This window comes from Dendrobates tinctorius, unplaced genomic scaffold, assembly GCF_039654945.1.
Source record: "Dendrobates tinctorius isolate UK_male_01 unplaced genomic scaffold, ASM3965494v1 ptg000129l, whole genome shotgun sequence".
Taxonomy (NCBI): Eukaryota; Metazoa; Chordata; class Amphibia; order Anura; family Dendrobatidae; genus Dendrobates; species Dendrobates tinctorius.
Window position 1 is genome coordinate 25,748,921 of NW_027361797.1, and position 20,495 is coordinate 25,769,415.

A 20,495-nucleotide genomic window follows, 5' to 3' on the forward strand; every position below is an offset into this window, starting at 1 on the left:
ATAAAAAGCAATGTACACCACTAGAGGGAGCATAGTGTATAAGAGTTATAGAGATAAAGGCAATGTACACCACTAGAAGGACACATAGTGTATAAGAGTTATAGACAAAGGTAATGTACACCACTAGAGGGAGCATAGTGTATAAGAGTTATAGAGATCATGGCAATGTACACCTTCACACAGATTGTTTTTCATTTGCTTCCGAAATGCAAAGTTGCCAACTTCCTAAATAGGCCTCATTAATACATTTAAATCAGTTTGCTGATGCAGTGTCCCTAAGGGTACCAGTGTCCATAAGGCTCGGCGGCGCCACAGGAAGCCCCAGCAGGAAGCGCCCGACGAGAAATGGTCCAGGACCTTCTCACGCGATCAGCGATGAGCAGCGGGGGAGCCGGTCGGAGGTAAGTATCAGACATAGCGATATCGCTAGCAATATCGCTGCTCGGTCACAAAATCGTTACAGCGATATTGCTAGCGATATCTTTATGTGTAACGGGGGCTTAAGTCCCATTTAGAAAAAATACTCAACCACACCAGGTGAGCACCACTGGGCATGTTCTTTTATTACTGTCTAACCCAGATAAGACCCTATTTGTGCTTTTTATCCTTTCCAGCATTTGTCTCTTTATTTATAAGTCCCATCTACCTCAGTGCTGCTCCACCCTCCTTTCACTGTTGAGATAAGAGGGAGGGGTTGTTCACAAATCTGTGATGGGGAAGGGAGAAAAGTATCCAAAGCTGTCTTATGGAGGGCACAGAAAACAGGCTATAGGCCATGTGTAAAGCTCATGGGAGGAAATAAGTGCAATTGTGGAGCTGTGTTTATGCATGAAAGCCTGTGAAGATAACAGCACTCTGCACACACAAAAGCTCACATTCAGCCTGTATTACAGGGAGGGACGCTCCCACATGAAGAAATCCAAAACTTGGATCAGGCTGTAAAAGGTATATCAGGGGGTGTGAAAATGAATAATGATTGAAGACTGTGTGTAATTTTGGTAACTAAAGGTCAACACTGACATTTGTAAAAATCATTTTTTTCCATGTCAAAGGTGTCCATAGCCTTTAAATGTATAACCAATATGCTGAACACTTCTTGGCTCCCAGTAGATGAGGCATAACTGCATGTTTATGCAGGAGATCTGGAGCTCTATACCAGAACGAGCATCTTGGAAACATGTATTTTGATTAGTGATGAGTGAACATGTTTGGATAAGGTGTTATCAGAGCATGCTCGGGTGCTAACCGAGCGTCTTCGGCGTGCTCGAAAAATGTGCTCAAGTCCCTGCATGTCTCGCTGCTGTTCGACAGCCGAAACACATCTATGGCATGCCTAACAGAAGACCCTGCATGTGTTGTGGCTGTTGAACATTCGCGAGACATGCAGCTGCGGGGACTTGAACATATTTTTCTATGCTGAAGACACTCGATTAGCACTCGGGCATGCTCAGATAACACCTCATCCAAGCATGTTTGATGTCTTACTGTAATCTGTAAAAACAAGCGTCTTACAGGAACGTTTTATTAATTTCCTTTTTTATTCTGCATTGATGGTTTCCACTTCTGTGTGACAGATGTTTCTAATACCTGGGCTGTGACTCACTGATCCCTATCAGGATTACTGTCCTGATCGTTGGCGATCGAACAGTAATCCAGTATCCCATGGATAGGGGATAACTTCAACTTGAGAACACCCCTGTAAGGGGAACCTGTTAATCCTGAACCATGTGCAGCATGAATCAGATTGTGGCTGTATGATTGCAGCCCGGTATATTTTCCACTGAAATCATCAGAGGACCATAGCGGGAGACATAACTAGTCCAGCGTGGTCCCCATACGGCTTGTGTTTTTCTCTGCTCCGGGTAATGGACAGGTCTCTCCCTACGTACACACATGGGAGAGACCTGTCAATCTCACGGAGCGGACTGGGGGCTGCACAGGACTTGGCAGGCCTCTCCCCATAGTCCCTGGCTGGTTTTACAAACTATGGCCCCCAATTCATCAAAACAATTTTACCAGAAATGTAGCATAAACTGCTTTGAAGAGTCGCAACATTTCGGCGCAACTTGGAGTTATGTAAAAATGTAGTGACTTTTGGCATTGTCATGCCAGTTTCTCCAATCTTAGCCAATATGGGCAAAGCTGGGGCAGAATGGGGGCGCGATGCCACAGCTGTCTAATTCATGATGAACAGTGGGGATCCTTACTCCAGAATTGTTACGCCAGTCCCTGACTGGAGTAAGATTTGGGCACACGCCAATCGTCAGATGCTCCAGCTTCATTAATAGACGTATCTGTATTAATGAATCAGGGGGATTTTTGACTCCACCTTGGCCCCTCATCAAGAACAGCCTGAAATACATACCTGGCTGCAATCACGCTGCTTGTGGTTAGGGCAGCAGGAATCTGGAAACAAGTTCCCTTTAACTTTATAGTCATGGCCCCCTTACAAAGAAGCAGAGCAGCGCCACCTCATGGCCAAAATGGGACACTGATGTCAAACTTTACTATTGTTCAGAGAAATAAGTAATATGTGTCTAAGATTTGTGTGTTCCTTGCTTCATAGATAAAGTACAAGATGGGTTGAGAAGAAGCATGTCTATTGGAAATGGATGCATCCCTTAAAAATCAGCGGTGCCTTCGCGGAGCATGGAGTCATTCAGTGATAGGTCTGTAGTGTAACCCACCTCGTTATGCGACGGAGGCTGAATATTACGTGCCTGCTTGATGGCCTCTTCATAACGAGGAGGGTCTTTATTTTTAGAAGGTGAGCTGTTGAACACAGACTGCTGGACGATGTATTGCTGGGACGGGGATGCGGGGTTGGACTGCGGAAAGAACAGGACAAGTACAATATATTATCTGACAACACGGACTGGAATCCTGGGACGAAAAAGGAGAACACTAATGGCATGGAAATAAAATAACTTTTACTACACAGTCATCCTACTCCAAATATCAATAAACCTAGAACAGCTTTTGGCTTTAATATTTGGAAACCATTTTATTAGTAAATGTGTAACAGCAGCAGACAAGGCTGCAACAATCCGGAGTCCTACTAAGGGGTTATCCCATGTCCAAAGAAAAATGGCAATAGATGTATGAAACAGAAAAATAAATGCTTCTCACCTCTTCAGTAAAGACGCACTGGAGGTTCTCCTTTACTTTTTTACCAGTGAGCAGTATGTTACCACTGCAGCTAATCAGTGGCTGTAGCAGTCGCGTGCCATACTATTGGTATGATGGCTCGGTTCTCAATCACAGAGGGAAAGAGGCGAATACTTTTATTTTTTATTTAATATATCTTTTGCTGTTGCTTTAATTCATTTTTTTGGATCTCTTTAATTATAGAACCCTATACATAACAGTTTAACTTAATATTTGCGACTCTCTGTTCCAAATTTACTGAAAACGCAGTTATACCCCCATCGTATACCACTGGCTTCAAGGGAGCTGTGGTCCCGATTCATCAAGACTGGCATTTTGTAGGTCGGTGAATGGTGCGATGAAGTATGATCTGACAAATTCTCTGCCCACTTTTTGATAAGTCTGCCGGAGCTGGCCGGGACCGGAATAAAAACGTCAAAAGTTGCAAAATTTGTGATCAACTAATAGTTGCGAAAAAATGTGGTGACGTTTCAAACAGTTTTACTGCTCAATTTTGGAAAAATTCTGCCCAAAATTTGCTCCAAATCCTTCATCTTATGTCCAAAGAGTCTTGGGAAATACTTTTAATAGTAGGATCTGTGGGGGAACTCCTTGGGCCTAGTGCGTTAGGTATACTGTGACATTTTGCTTTATTCTCATCATTAGAAGTTATCGCTTATCCATATAATTCATCTTGAGAACAGAGCCCCCACTGAATGGAGCGGCGGCACCACTCCTCCATTAATTCTCTATGCTTTGTCAGGTAGTATCATGCAAATAAATGGAGTGATGCTGCACATGTCAGGCCACCACACCAGAGTCCAATCTTGGGATCAGTGGGAAACAAAGTGGTCGGACCCCCAATTTTATTCCCCATGGGAATAACCCTACCAAAGGGGTCTTGTGACGTTCTGTCTTCATGAGTGCACTGCTCCTCTACCTTCTGGGGGTGGTGCACTTATGATGACTGGCAGTCCTGACCAGCGCCACTGTTGCACCGTTGGCCAGCACAGTGCACTCTTTCTTGCTTGCTGTAAGCAGGGGCACTTTTTCCCTCTGCAGCATCGGAGGAGCACAGTTGCCCTGAAGCAGGCCAGACTCAGACACCTTCAAAGCAGTTCCAGGGTCAGGCCAATGCTGATGGATTGCAGAGGTGGCTGGTAACCTAGGCAACGATCAGTAACATTACAGAATTCAGAATCCCTCCATTCTTGAGAATGCAAGGGATATTTATGTTACTAACCTTGTGGAGGGTCGTCGGCCCGTTCTGTACTGGGGCCGCTGGCTGTGTTCTTGTCACCTGGGAAGTAGTCAGTACATTGTTGTTGAAGGATGGAGGAACCGTAGTGACAGGGTTTGGTTGATATGAAAATACGTTGTTTGACGTCGCAGGTGGACAGACCTAAGGATAAGAATTACAACGCAGACATTTTACCCAAAGGCATAGACAAGCTGGTATATTATATTGGCACATATTAAAGGGGCTCTCCGTCTACATTTATAACCAATTAGTAATCGAGATGGGAATTAGTAGTGGGCTGGAGGCTGCATGGAGGCTTAGGTGCATTTCTGGCCTAGTGAACTATACTTTCCTACAATACATACTCCGCAGGAGACTGACAGGCCGCATGAATCAGACAGGAGGCCGTATACAAAGTACAGCATTACTGACTGTGTAATGCTGTACACTAAATAACTGTGCACTGTCTCCCCCTGCTGGACAGAACATGGAAGAGCTTTTTAATGGAAAAGAAGAACATAAAATGTGCTAGCGGATAATTATGGGAGTATATAAAGTGCCTTGTGTGTACAGTCTCAATCAATCACAAACCTTTCTGGGTTGCGGATTCTGGTTGAGCATATGTTGTGTAAATTTCTCTTGTGCCACCGATGGCGGCGGTTTCTGAGAGGCCGGTGCTTGGACCAGAGTAGCAGGGGTGGAGTTCATGACTGATGGCTGAGATGTGCTTGGTGCTTGTGGTTGAGCCTATGGATTATAAGCAGACATGAATACTTCATGTACATAGGAGAGTTTACAGCGGAAAATGCCTCTTAATAGCTACATGCAATTCCCGTTCTGACACAAATCAGCTCTTCGCTACTGAGAATTTATCAGTAAGAGTCAACCCTCCTGAGCGGTCTATACGGCCATGTAGGTCATAAGAAGCTGAATAAAAGGACACCTTCATATCTGCGATCTGAGGTCTTGGACTTACTCCCGTTCATTGGAGGGGTTTACTGTAGATTTTTGATCCTCAATTCAAATTTGAGACAAGCATGCACCATAAATGGATCTGCTGCGGATTAAAGACCCACACCACACCTTAATTTATGGGGGGATATTATTCCACAATGTCTGGACGCAATCTGGTAAAAACTCATCCCGTCCTCTGCTTACTGAATAACGCAGCGGATTTTCTTCCGGAAAATATGGAGAGAAAATTTGCAGCCTTTCTGCTACATGTGAAAGCAGCCTTAACAAAAAGCATGAAGAAAGATCTCATAAAGGATATAAATGCAGTGACGGTGTGTGCATCCTATGACGTTGTCTGACTCTACACAATAGCATTCGGGGCAGCCATTAAATTTATTGCAGCTACCCGACCTGGTTGTGGAGAGTGACTGAGCATGTGGGACCCCCAGCATTTAGCTCATTACATGGACCTGCACACTGCTATACACTTTGAACACCAGGTGGAGCCGTATCATATAAGAAAATGTCCTTACTCTTTGCTGGATTTTTTAATGGGTTTATACAGGACTATATTACTATTGTATTGTGGGACTAACAACTGACAGACAAGGCAGATAGTTGCTTACTACCTGCTAGTGATGAGCGAGTATACTCGTTGCTCGGGTTTTCCCGAGCATGCTCGGCTGTCCTCCCAGAATTTTGGCATGCTCAGAGATTTAGTTTTCGTCACCTCAGCTGCATGATTTGCGACTGCTGGACAGCCTGAATACATGTGGAGATTCCCTAACAAACAGGCATTCCACACATGTATTCGGACTGTCTAGCAGCCACAAATCATGTCGACAGAAACTAAATCTCCGAGCACGCCAAATACTCGAACACCTGAGCATGCTCAGGAAAACTCTAGCAACAAGTATACTCGCTCATCACTTCTACCTGCCTGTTCTGCCAAGTGCAAATCTCTGCTGGCACAGAGCGGTAAGTGCAGATCTCTGCTGGCACAGAGCGGTCACTGACCACTCCTGCCGGCAATTCTGCGGCTTCTGCTGATGTCACGCTGGCAGTGCGGCGGCCTCTTTTCTGCTCTGTCGATGACAGCTTTGACTACTGTTGTCATACTGATTAGTGGTTGGCTCCCCGCTGCCTTACTGCGGGCAGCCAACAGTCAATCAGCATGATGTCACATAACATGTTCCTATGGACAATGTTTTGTTTCTTTCCCTAGTGATCTTCTATTAAAATTCATTACCCATTACAATCCAGAACTGTGGCCAACTAATCTCTAGGCAAAAAAAAAACCAAGGCTGGGCTAAGTGGGAAATGTACTTTTCGGGACATGCAGATGACCAACATTACATCTTACTGGGTTATAGGCGTACAGAATCCAAGGACACGTGATCTAAAAAAATGATATTTTTCTGTTTTACTAAAACTTTTGAGAGCAATATTACGTACTATATTACAGTTTCGTAGTATGAAATACAGAAGACCCACCTGGACCATGGACAGCTGCATGGCATTGGTGGTTTTGATGGAGACCGGCAGCAGGATCTGGGCCGTTGGTGTAGTTAGCAGCGCCTGAGGCTGAGCCACCACTGCAGCTTGGGGTGTCCTTTGAGATGTCACGTAAAACTGCTGGATGATATTTTGGTGTTCAGGGTTGGCTAAGGGAACCTCATGCTTGATGACTACGGTGTTGTTGGCAATGATGCTCTGGCCGCCAGTTGTCACGGTGGGCTGCCCTATCAAATGACCGCTCAGAACAGTCGGGGCAGAGTTCTGGCAGTCAGACATGTTTTCCTCCTTAACTTTCGTATTAAAATGCTTCTGATCCACATTTAGCAGGACGTTGGGGCCCGGCTGCTGCTGGCCACGCTTTTCCACCTCCAGCTGCATTTTCAGCACTTCTACAAGTTTCTGCTCCTGTTCTAGCTTTCGCTTCAGCTCCTCGATCTGCTTTTCCTTTTCTTGAAGCTTGCGGTCCTTCTCTGCGGCATCCAGATCCATGTTTATAGTGGTCACGCTGCCCATGCTATCCTCGTTTACACTGATCTTCAGAGGGGAGGTGTTCATAAACTGGGAAGGAGACACCATGGTCATGATCTCGGCAAACGTGTCCGTCATGGTGCTGTCTTCAGTGCTGAAGTTGGATTGTTCGGAAGGGGCGGGAGACATGGGGAGCGGAGAGTTGATGCCATCCAATGTGGTCGGGTTGCTTCCATTTGAGGTGGAGGATACTTCTGAAGCCAGGCAGGGTGCGGAGATACTGACGGCAGCAGCGGTAAATGCCATTGTGGTGTCGTCCGCGGCACTGGTACTGGGAGTCGTAGTGGTGACAGTGGGGCTTACAGATGTGGCACTATTAGCACTAACGCCATTATTGTTTAGCTCCTGGTACGGCTTCAGACGTTCAATGAGATCAGTTTTGGTCCCGGACACGGGCAAGCCTCTGAGTTTCAACTCCAGTTTAAGTTCTGCAACCTACAAATACAATAAGATGTCAAGCGATAGTAGCCAAAAAAAGTAGCCAAGGTTTTACTACTCCATGTACATTCCTAGTAGTCCAATACTACCTTACTCCGTCCTTCTGTTACATGTCACTCAGGCTTAATCCTGAGAGATGGGAGATTGCATTATGTATAGACCTGGCTTAGTTTAAACTATGGCAACCAGAAAAATATATATGCACTTGTACCTATAACTATGCAAGAATATCTGACAAGTCTGGTAATCGTTTTTTCTTCTCTACAGATCCCAAAAGGCAGAACCTGAGAATTCGACGTATAAAGTGCATTATTTATTCAGGGCTGTGAAGGAAGCGGTAATATTCGCTCTGACAACTGAGGGTTTGTGGAAAGTCTTCAGCGACTAATCTCAACTCACCAATGAGTGTTAGACTTTTTAGGGAAAGTAGAAGTGTTGCGAATTGGAATTTTTTTTTGTGCAAACTCCATAAGCTTACAAAAAAAACATGAAAAATAAAATAAAAAATGCACCAAAACAAGGTGCAAAAATATCAAAAAATGGTTTAGACACCTTCAGGAGCATTTTTTCACTTGCTTAAAGCGGATCTGTTGCCAGATTTTATAATACGAACTGTATATATTTTTTTCATAGCTCTCACATCTGATGAGGCTGGGGTACTTACTCTGAAAAAATCCATGTGAAAATGGCTGTATAATCCATTTTGAAAGTTTAAACCTCTGCCCTCTGGTTGACAGCTCTTAAGTGTCCCTCCTCCCTGCTGCTTCTCAGTACAAGCTGCAGCCATCAGTCAGGCTGGGTTGGCCAAAACTTCATACACTTGACCTAATCAGCTCTCTCATAGTTTATCTCGTCTCATAAAATGCTTATTTGAATACCAGGATCATACAGCCATTCTAACATGGATTTTCAAAGTAAATCTGTCAGCGTCATCAAGCCCAGGGACGTATCAGTGATGAGCAGTGAGATTTCAGCAACAGGGAGAAGGGACGCTAAGGAAATGTCAATCAGACTGTAGACAGAGACAGTTGAAGCCTTCAAAAAGATTATACAGGCATTCTGACTAGGATTTTCACAGTAAGTACACTAGCCACATCAGGTCTAAGAGATCTATTTAATAATGAATGGAGTTTGTATTGTAAAATCTGCTGAAAGATTCGTTTTAGATATATTTAGCTAAAAATCATTACAATGCTGGACTGTTTGGCTTCTACAGCCTCTATGTATCACAGTGCTGAATGAGTTAACAGCGAATCCTTTCTGAGACAGGGTCTGCAACTCTTCTTTCATTGAAAATTTCTACTTTGTCCCACTGTATGTTACCTTCATGTCATCCAGATTAGAAGGTAGCGGTCCGGCCTTCTTGAATGGGACACTGTTCTGCCTGTTGGGGTTCAGGGCAGATGAAGCGCTGGTGTTCACATTGCTGGTGACGGAGTTTCCACTGTTTGCTCTGTCGTTCAAAGACCTAAAGAAAGAAGAATGAATCATTCAGTTTCATACGATTACCGTATGTAAAACGTGAGCGAGTTTTCGGATACTGGTCACACGTGTTCTGTGGCTTTATTAAAGCTGTGCTTGAATTCTGCAATTCTGAAAGCGTAGTGGCAGAGCTGGAGGTGCGGCATGTGCCCGGCGTGGCTGGTGCATGGACAAGTGTGTAACCAAACACACAATTACAATTAGGGCCCGTGCAGACGTCCATGGATCTCGGTCCAATCAGGAACAGGACCGTGGGTCCCCCAACCCGAAAGGGACAGCCTCAAAGAAATACACGAGGCCATCATGCTCGGGTCGGGAGAGCCGCTGCCAGTCTGCGCATTGCGTTTTGTAATTGGAATTAGATCCGTGGACGTTTGCTCAAGCCCTTAGGAAAAAATATTATTTCCACACCCTTCCTTGTAGACTCGGCCTTGCACAGAGCTGCATGTACTTAATGTATTCCTCTGTACTTCAACTATCACCTAGCAGATAAAGGGGTATTCCCATCTCCAAGATCCTATCCCAACATGTAGTAGGTGTAATAATATACACCAAATACCTCCAATTAAAAAATGTAGTATAGTTCTTCTGATTAGCTCCGTCACTTACCCCACATGCAGGGCATTGAGTTAGCTTAGGTATCTATGGTTACGACCACTAACAACTGTCACTGAGTGGTTGTAATCGTGTATATCTAAAGCCACCTGGGTAAAAGACCTAGTGAATCAGAAGAACTATACTACATTTCTAATTGGAGGTATTTTCTAATATTATTACACTTACTACAGACTGGAATAGGATCTTGAAGATGGGAATACCCCCATTAAGCTCGGGCTCAATGGTGATGCAGGGTTTTGAAGTTACGGAAAAATAAAGTCAATACCGATACTGGTGAGCAATCTCAATATTTCTCCTTGAGAAACTAAACAGATTTCTTACAAGTGTTTTTTCTCCCCACTGATTTTACAAGCAAGCTGCCATGTTGCCACGACTTGAGGGCAATATTGTGCTTCATTTAAGCCCTCGTCAGAAAGTTACAGTATAATGAATGGGTGAATGATCTATTATCTTGCATCATTTGTAAGGAACAGAAAAGTTCCCTGATGCTGGAGAGTTTCTACCATGCCAGAGCCCCTCAGATCCTATCTCAATGCTGGGGTGGCAGGAGACAGCCACCGGGACGGCACCGTGAACACTGTTTTTGCAATGGCCAGGGAGCCCAATTCCAAAATAGTGGAAGATCCAGAAAATCTCCTAATCCCGTGACTCTCGGCTGCTCATCAAGGTGGATTATCAATGTTTTACTGTGTAAATGTAAACTTCCTGCGACTACAGTGCGTAGACGTGTGATTCATGGAAATGTTGGGCTGAAATGAAGCTAGAGGAGCCAAGCTTATGTGTCTGCGTGTAATCGTCCAGCGTTCCAACATACTTGAGTGGCGCTGGTAGGATTGTCTGGTAGTTGTAGTGTTGCTGTTGCTGGCTCAGGATCTGTAACTGAAGGAAGAGCTGCTGTTGTTGCAGCAGACGGGCGTAGTTAGAATCCATCTCAGGCTCCAACTTCTCCGCTTTCTGGTCTGGAGGAATATATTGGTGATATTTCAGCTTTTTCACCCGTGGTTTGGGCTCTTTTGACTTCTTACTGCGCGGCTTGTCGTTTGCATTCTTTGGTTGACTGTGCTGTTGTGAAAGCCATGGTACATTTTACATACATTGCATACCTAAACGTGATACCCACTTTATTCCAGAAATTACTTTCTATATAATTTTGGTTACCACCATTATAAGGGGGCTATCCAGGAGGTTTTTTTTTTTTATACTATGAGCCAAAAAACTAACAGATAGCTGCTAACTAGCTAGCAACTACCTGCCTGTTCTACTCAGAGCCAACTCGGAGAGGTTACTGACCGCTCGTGTCGGCGATTCAGCTGCTCCATGTCAACAGAGAAGCTCTTCTTCCCGGCTGCTCTGTCGACGGGGTGTGACTGCCAACATTATGCTGATTGACATCCAGCTCCCCCCAGTTAGTCCGGGATCACACATGTGAGAAACTTGGACGAGTCTCGCCTCTTAATACCCGGCACTGCCACCGGCACTCGGGAGCGGAGCGTGCGGCTGCATGTATTTCTATGCGGCCGCACGCTCTGATCCGAATGCTGGCGGCAGTGCCGGGTATTAAGATGCGAGACTCGTCCAAGTTTCTCACATATGTGATCCCGGCCTTAGGCAGCGGGGAGCCGGCTTACAATCAGCATGACATCAGCAGTCACGCTCCGTCAGCAGAACAGAGCGGAAGAGAAGTTTCTGCCCTGTCGAGTGGGCGTCAGCAGAAGCCGCAGGAGCGGTCTGTGCCGGCATAGATCTGTGCTGAGCAGAACAGGCAGGTAGATAGCAACTACCTGCCTGATAGTTTTTCAGGCCACAGTAAAAAAATGATATAGTCCAGGATAACGCCTTTAAGAGAAAAGACCAGTTTCTTGAGTAATCTCAGTAATAAGTGACTGATGACCATTCACATTGTTAGCATTTGTAAACATAAAATTTATGGAAATAATCTTATGTGAACACAGCCTCAAATGTGCAGTCTGAACTCTGCCTAAATGTCAATTTTTTTTCCCTTATGGAACAGTTAAAATGCAAACCAAGCAAAATAAAGTCATGGAAATTTTCATGAATGTCATCTTTTTATTAAACATATATGATCAGATCTTCAGTCTTTATATAAAGCCTCGTATAAAGGGATTGTCCCATAAAAAAATATTTTTCTCCATTCAATCAAACACAGTTTTCAGTTGGAATCAATGTTATAGAATGCTCCTGTCTCTAGAGGTTGCTGTTCCACACTTGATTAGGCGTCCACTGCAGTTTTATCACTCGTTCCCAGAACGTCCGCCTAATGTGCCCGGCGGAGGTGGTCACACGTGCTCAGTTTGGATCCTCTTGTACACAGGTGGCGGAAAGATTGCCGCTATTAGGCAGGCAGTAGGAGCAACTGCGCTAGAAGTGGCATCTTCTCAGCAGCGCTGGACACGTTAGGTGGACGTTCTGAGACGTAGAGGGGGCATAAACAGTTATATCTAGATACAGATATATCAGTGTAAAGAGTTACTTATGGGAGCACACCCTTTAAAACAGTAATGTAGATTAGCTGCAATCTACGAATACCATTAAACCTTGCCAAACTCCCGAGAGGCTCCTCACAGTGTCTCTATTTAGGCCACTTACACAGGACATTACCTCTGACATTTTTATCTGAGTCACTGCTTTATTCCCATATAAATATTGCTACTGTCTGTGAAACAAAGCGCTGCTGGCTTTTCTGTTCTCCATATTCAAGGCTAAACTACACAGGAGCAGGAGAGAGCTGCAGGACCGTGAATACCATCCTTGAACTGCTAAGCCACAAACAATGAGAATGAGGAGTCTTTTCATGTGTGTGGAAGAAGAACCCTGTGAAGGACGGCAGTGACGCTGATCTCCATTCTTGGCCAGATTTTAGAAAAGCAAGCTACTTTGCTTTCAGTGCAGTGCCATGGTAACGTCTTCCTCGCTTCTCTGTTATACTGTATATATACATGAACTTGTCATATTTCATTAAAGGAAGCAGAGAAAAAAGTTTAAGGTAGAATGTCAACTTTTACACCTTAAAGGGGTATTTCCATCTAAAGCACCGCACTGCTCGCTCGGATCCCCATGTGCGTAGGAAAATGGAGATGACAGTACCCCTTTTACCCCTTTATCCTGCTGCTTAGGCACTAATAGCATATCCTGAGATGGAAATAATACTTTAAGAAGACATTACAGACTGGACTAAATCTAGGGGAATAAGTCAAGAAAACACATACTGCAAGATTTTCTGCATGTCACTTAAAAAGCCCTGCAGTAATGTCACTTGTATATAAATAAGGTCTATCCTGACCCGCTTCCCCCCACATTTCAACCATAATGAACAATCCTTCGTAAAATGTAACAATGTGTGATCATTTTACCCAACAGTATGAAATAAAACGCAGTCATCAGCTGGAAGGAACTTTGCTGTGATTAAATGGGCTCACACGCTATAAAAATAATAAGGGAAATGTCATTATAAATAAATTCCTTAATACCTAATTAGTAAATTACCTTTATTTGTAGGAAAGTAATTGCTATAAAATACAAATATCAGCTTTCTTGTTACACTGATGGATACAGGTCCTAGAATTTTGATAGTGAGAACGTGCATTAGGAAGTTCAGTCACCCTTCCCTTTATGTGTAGGAATAAGTTGTCTGAAAGGAAATTCTAACCTAATAGTGGGGATACCAGGACTAGTGAGGTAAGAAGAGGCTGCTCACACTGCTGTCCACCCTGTTTATGGGATTTAATACTGGAGATATCATGGGTGCTGAGGTAAAAAGAGGCTGCTCACACTGCTGTCCATTCTTTCTACCTGATCTAATACTGGAGATATTAGGGGTGCTGATGTGAGAAGATGCTGCTCACATTGCTGTACATAATGTCAAGCTGATTTAATACTGTTGATACTAGGGGCGCTGAGGTAAGAAGAGGCTGCTCACACTGCTGTCCACCAATTACATGTGATGTAATACTTGAGATTCCAAGAATGATGAGTTAAGAAGAGACTGCTCACACTGTTGTCTGTTTGATCTAATATTAGAGCTACAAGAAGTGCTAAGGTAAGAAGAGGCTGCTCACACTGCTGTCCACCCTTTCTATCTGATCTAATAGTGGAGATATATCAGGAGTGCTGAGGCAAGAGGAGGCCGCTCACACTGTTGTCCACCCTATGATTCTGAATGCTAAGCGGCTGCTGTAAACCTGGAGATAACCTATACCACATACTGTAAAGCCACGTCCAGGTCATAGCAGAGATGATTACTACTACACATGCCCACAGGCATTAGTCCTGCTGTCATTCCTGGACACGACTGTGTCAGTGTAACAAGAAGGCGGCCATTTTAATCTACTAAAGTGATTACCAGTAAATACAAACGTGTCACCTAGTAAAATTCTTCCCCGAAAGGGCTAGATGATCACAGTGACAATTAAGAACAAATACAAAAATGCAATCTTTTATTTGTAAACAAAAAACATAACATAAAAAAAAAAATATAGATAAAATGGATGACTCTAGTAAGAGAGACGCAGCAACAAGCTATCCAGCGTGCAGAAGTAAACACATCCTATGTATATATAGCATAGAAAATCTCCCTACATATATTGGGATACAATGATGCAAATGGAAAAAATATCTAATGGAGGTAAAGGTGAAAAACATAGCTCCAAACAGGAATGATACATAAATGCTGTCTTATACATCAATAAGAGGAGGCAGAGGGACGCAGGACTCTTCCAGCTCGATACTAACCCAGTAGTGGCCATTTCTAAATTGGTTACTCTACCACTCTCATTCAATCACTCTCAGCTGCTACACTTGCTTTTTACTGCATACAGCGGTTCCCGGGTGTGCAGCCACATAAGCTCTGTAGTCATCCACGGCATTTGCATACCTTGTTCCCTGCCATATATGATACACCTTTTGCAAATGTTAACCTGCAGGGACACTAGCTCCTTTAATTACCTTACCATAGGATAACATTATCTCACGGTTTTATCCATGTACACACACAGTGCACGTTATATATCTTATTGCTGTATCACACAGCATTTATGTATTATTCCTTTATTCCTGTTTGGAGCTATGTTTTTCACCTTAACCTCCATTAGGTATTTTTTCCATTTGCATCATTGTGTCCCAATATATGTAGGGAAATTTTCTATGCTATATATACATAGGATGTGCTTACTTCTGCACGCTCACACTAGAGGCATCCATTTTATCAATGTTTTTTTGTTTACAAAAAAATGATACTTATGTATTTGTTCTCGGTTGTCACTGTCTTCATCTAGTCCCTTGGGGGAAGAATTTTCCTAGGTGTAACGTTTGGGCTTACGTGTAGCGTTGTCACACCATTGGATAAAGGACCATTTACCACTCTAACCAAAATGAGTGGAATTTGGAAATTCAAGGTATTTAGAAATTTACTTACAATAGCACTTTCTTTATATTGGTTTTCTATTTCTAGAGTTCCCCTTTTAAGGTTTTTGCCCTATAGATGCAAGTAGTTGATTATTTGGGTCACTTGGTCAGTAGACAAGTGATCATTTCCTGAAATATCTTTCTTTCATCTTTCTATAACGAATTCAACCATTGTAATCAAACATATATGTCCGCCGTTACTATTACCACCATAATCAACTAAAATGTATATGTCTGTATCAGACAAGACAAATGTCCACACAATGGTTGTTCAACCGTGAGCCTACTTCTTAAGGAGCATGAACAGCGTCAGAAAGATGCTTATATTGCAGTAATCTACTACTACAAGTCTCACACGCATTACTGACGGAGGGCTAGGAAGAGATGAAAAAGAGACGGCTATCTACACTGGTACAGTGCCTTGCGAAATTATTTGGCCCCCTGGAACTTTTCAACCTTTTCCCACATATCATGCGTCAAACAAAGATACCAAATGTAAATTTTTGGTGAAGAATCAACAAGTGGGACACAATTGTGAAGTTGAACGAAATTTATTGGTTATTTTACATTTTTGTGGAAATTCAAAAACTGAAAAGTGGAGCGTGCAATATTATTCGACCCCTTTAACTTAATACTTTGTTGCGCTACCTTTTGCTGTGATTGCAGCTGCAAGTCGCTTGGGGTATGTCTCTATCAGTTTTGTACATCGAGAGACTGAAATTCTTGCCCATTCTTCCTTGGCAAACAGCTCGAGCTCAGTGAGGTTTGATGGAGATCGTTTGTGAACAGCAGTTTTCAGCTCTTTCCACAGATTCTCGATTGGATTCAGGTTTGGACTTTGACTTGGACATTCTAACACCTGGATCCATTTATTTGTGAACCATTCCATTGTAGATTTTGCTTCGTGTTTGGGATCTTTGTCTTCTTGGAAGACAAATCTCCTTCCCAGTCTCAGGTCTTTTGCAGATTCCAACAGGTTTTCTTCAAGAATGGTCCTGTATTTGGCTCCATCCATCTTCCCATCAATTTGAACCATCTTCCCTGTCCCTGCTGAAGAAAAGCAGGCCCAAGCCATGATGCTGCCACCACCATGTTTGACAGTGGGGATGGTGTGTTCAGGGTGATGAGCTGTGTTGCCTTTACGCCAAACATATCGTTTGGCATTGTTGCCAAAAAGTTCGATTTTGGTTTCATCTGACCAGGGCACCTTCTTCCACATATTTGGTGTGTCTCCCAGGTGGCTTGTTGCAAACTTTAAACAACACTTTTTATGCATATCTTTGAGAAATGGCTTCCTTCTTGCCACTCTTCCATAAGGCCAGATTTGTGCAGTGTATGACTGATTGTTGTCCTATGGACAGACTGTCCCACCTTAGCTGTAGATCTCTCCAGTTCATCCAGAGTGATCATGGGCCTCTTGGCTGCACCTCTGATCAGTCTTCTTGTTTGAGATGAAAGTTTAGAGGGACGGCCGGGTCTTGGTAGACTTGCAGTGGTATGATACTCCTTACATTTCAATATGATCACTTGCACAGTGCTTCTTGGGATGTTTAAAGTTTTGGAAATCATTTTGAATCCAAATCCGGCCTTAAACTTCTCCACAACAGTATCACGGACCTGCCTGTTGTGTTCCTTGGTCTTCATGATGCTCTCTGTGCATCAAACGGAACCCTGAGACTATCACAGAGCAGGTGCATTTAAACGGAGACTTGATTACACATAGGTGGATTATATTTATCATCATTAGTCATTTAGGACAACATTGGATCATTCAGAGATACACAATGAACTTCTGGAGTGAGTTTGATGCACTGAAAGTAAAGGGGCCGAATAATATTGCACGCCCCACTTTTCAGTTTTTGAATTTCCACAAAACTTTGAAATAACCAATAAATTTCGTTCAACTTCACAATTGTGTCCCACTTGTTGTTGATTCTTCACCAAAAATTTACATTCGGTATCTTTATGTTTTGAAGCATAATATGTGGGAAAAGGTTGAAAAGTTCCAGGGGGCCAAATACTTTCACAAGGCACTGTATGGCACAAGCGGAGAGAGGGATGCCGGCTCAAGTTGGCACCATTCCTCTTCAGAGAGAGGGATGCCGGCTCAAGTTGGCACCATTCCTCTTCGGAGAGAGGGATGCCAGCTCAAGTTGGCACCATTCCTCTTCAGAGAGAGGAATGCCGGCTAAAGTTGGCACCATTCCTCTTCAGAGAGAGGGATACCGGCTGAAGTTGGCACCATTCCTCTTCAGAGAGAGTGAAGCCGGCTGAAGTTGGCACCATTCCTCTTCAGAGAGAGGGATGCCGGCTGAAGTTGGCACCATTCCTCTTCAGAGAGAGGGATGCTGGCTCAAGTTGGCACCATTCCTCTTCAGAGAGAGGGATTCCGGCTCAAGTTGGCACTATTCCTCTTCAGAGGGAGGGATGCCGGCTCAAGTTGACACCGTTCCTCTTCAGAGAGAGGGATGCCGGCTCAAGTTGGCACCGTTCCTCTTCAGAGAGAGGGCTGCCGACTAAAGTTGGCACCATTCCTCTTCGGAGAGAGGGATGCCGGCTCAAGTTAGCACCATTCTTTCTCATAGGATCATGGACCAGCACAAGTTTATTCCTCTTTACAGTCACCACAGCATTGTAAAAGGAGGATGGCGGAACCTTGGTGGCCACAAGAGACTATCCTCAGTATCTTATATGGTGGGGGTTCCACGGTGCCCCGATGTATTAGGTTACCTCGCACCATAAGATGATAAACAGGCATTTACCTTAACAAGTGTTGGCCCAGGTTTCAAGATCACACTTGGTGCAAGGGATCGTGTAGGGAATTCAACAGCAGGAACAGACTTGAAAAACTCTGGCAGAGGTGAACATACTGCTTGGCACTGCAAAGAAAGAGGCAGGTGGTAAGGACACAGATTTTCTTATTTTGATGCTTCTTCTAGATTTTGGCTTCAGATAAAAGTATAAAACCTAGCCAGAAAAGAAACACATGGCCCCCAACGCCTAGTGACAGTCTACGGCTGACGTGCATTAGTGTTTCTATGCACAATTCTCATGTTTCCCGGATTGGCGCAGAGAAGACAAAGCTTTCTGACACTGTGAATAATGCTATTGGCAGGACAGATTTGTAGCATCCTAATTAAACCATACTGCAGCCTTGTAAAGCCGGAGCTGACATTTGTCACATGCAAGTATTACTAATTGTTCCTTTTTTCGTGTAGGACGGGCTACCCACTCAAGTTTTTATATTGCATAAGGAGCCAAGCCAAAGACATAATGAAGAAAAGACACAGATGAAAGGCACATGGAAGACTTCTCTTCAACGTCACATAAGACTTTTACTTCATTATGATGCATATGAATTACATTACAGAGTATTGTGGCTCATTAGCAAGCAATTCATTATAAAATAAAAACTAGAAAACATTAGTAGTGTCCCGGAGTCAGTCATATGTGCGACTTGCCTTTAACCCCTTTACAGCCCCATAGGGACACATAAATCCTAACTGTGGATGCAAGGTACCCAGGTCCTCCTATATCACGGTATGATGAGACCTCTGTAACTAGAAGTGATAAGCACAGTGCTCAAAACAAGCACATATACCAGCCAAGGTAGGGGGGCAGTACTGGTATAAAAAGAGGGCCCATTGGTATAACAATATTAAAGAAGACCTTTCATGTTGAACTGGACATGGATGCAGTGGAATAAAATGCTTTATTTTTTTTGTTTTTCATTTCTTCTCAGCATTGCAAAGATATCAGCAATCAAATATTTGGCACCTGATGAGTTAATGTTAGTTAACACCAAGTGGGTGTTATTAGATGGTTGTCACTGGGGGCGTGTACTTCTGCCTCCTGTAGGACACTGACCAATCATAAGCATGCAACAACATAGAAGTGCAGATGAACCTGTCACACTTGGGTGGGGACAGCTGCTGTCCAGTCCGTGCACTGCTTTCCCATCTCGGTCCCATTTATACAGTCATTTAATTCTGCCCTAAGGATAGGCCATCAATATTTTATGCCAGGGCAATCCCTTATCAATATTCAAAAACTAGCCCAGAAAATGTATAATTGTAAACATATTGCTTTCACTTTATTTAAAAACACAAAAAAATCCCACAATAGATAAAAAAATATGTGGGGTAAGGAAAGTGGGAACGGGATAGTTAAAATAGAAAAAAGGGGGGAGGGGGTTTGATGTGCACCAAATATGAGTATGTCCAAAAATTTAAAGATAACAAGTCAATGGCCAAAATGCAAACACCACATAGACATCATACATGGAGAATAACATTTGATGTATGATTGCTTAAACATGAAAGTGAATAATGAAGGACAAAGAGATAAAGGTACAAAATCAAGTTCCTTCATTTAAGCATTGTAATTTCTATACAGAAAAATCAATGTGTGTGTGTGTATCACCAACCAACCAATCACGAAGCATCTTTCTTTTCACCAGAGCTGTTCAAAAGAAGCTAAGCTGTGATTGGTTGCTATGACCAACAGTTTTCCTTGCAACCAATCACTAAGCATCTCTCATTTCACCAGAGCTGGTTAAAAGAAGCTGAGCTGTGATTGTTTGCTATGAGCAAGTTTTCCCGCTTGACAACACCTCAGCAGACACTGACATGGTGGGAGAATTCTAGCATCCCCAGGAATATAAGCTCCAGCCATCGTCTGTCCCCCAGAAAGGAGCAGTGAGTACATGACAGAAATGGATCCCCCCCCTCCTGTGTGGTATCATTAAGTGACACACATGAATGTAAGAAAGTGCACATATTAAATGTCATGTGGATTTAATATTTTCTCACACTTTTATGCACTATTGATGTGTTACTGTGCTCTGATGCTGTGAGTTTTTTTAAAGTGCTACTTTCCCCATAATTCACCTGAATATACCCATATAACACGTAATGCTTTTCCCATAACAACCCATTAAATATGATACTATACTGCATACAGATGCTGTACATCCATGAGCAACTGAGCCGGACAAATTACAAGTTGACCTTAGTGAACCATGTTTCTGCGCAATTTCAATATTCTACTTTTACTGACATTGACGGGATGATGTGGGATATTATGGGTAGCAGTTCGGTAGCTCTGGCTGACGGGATGATGTGGGATATTATGGGTAGCAGTCCGGTAG

The 20,495-nt window shown here is 43.4% G+C and overlaps 1 protein-coding gene across 4 annotated transcripts in view; it reads right to left on the bottom strand.

Moving 5' to 3' along the window:
* The window catches only part of MRTFB (myocardin related transcription factor B), a 334,459-nt gene that overhangs the window by 25,899 nt on the left and 288,065 nt on the right, over window positions 1-20,495 (bottom strand). For 3 of the 4 annotated variants that reach the window (XM_073542884.1, XM_073542885.1, XM_073542886.1), the window contains 7 exons: window positions 18,109-18,225; window positions 10,740-10,987; window positions 9,149-9,293; window positions 6,836-7,822; window positions 4,979-5,134; window positions 4,391-4,549; window positions 2,688-2,828 (listed from right to left, as the gene is read on the bottom strand). In XM_073542884.1, coding sequence (XP_073398985.1) covers window positions 2,688-2,828; window positions 4,391-4,549; window positions 4,979-5,134; window positions 6,836-7,822; window positions 9,149-9,293; window positions 10,740-10,987; window positions 18,109-18,225 — 1,953 coding nt within the window. The remainder of the gene's footprint in view (window positions 1-2,687; window positions 2,829-4,390; window positions 4,550-4,978; window positions 5,135-6,835; window positions 7,823-9,148; window positions 9,294-10,739; window positions 10,988-18,108; window positions 18,226-20,495) is intronic. The other variant, XM_073542887.1, reaches the window with a different exon arrangement.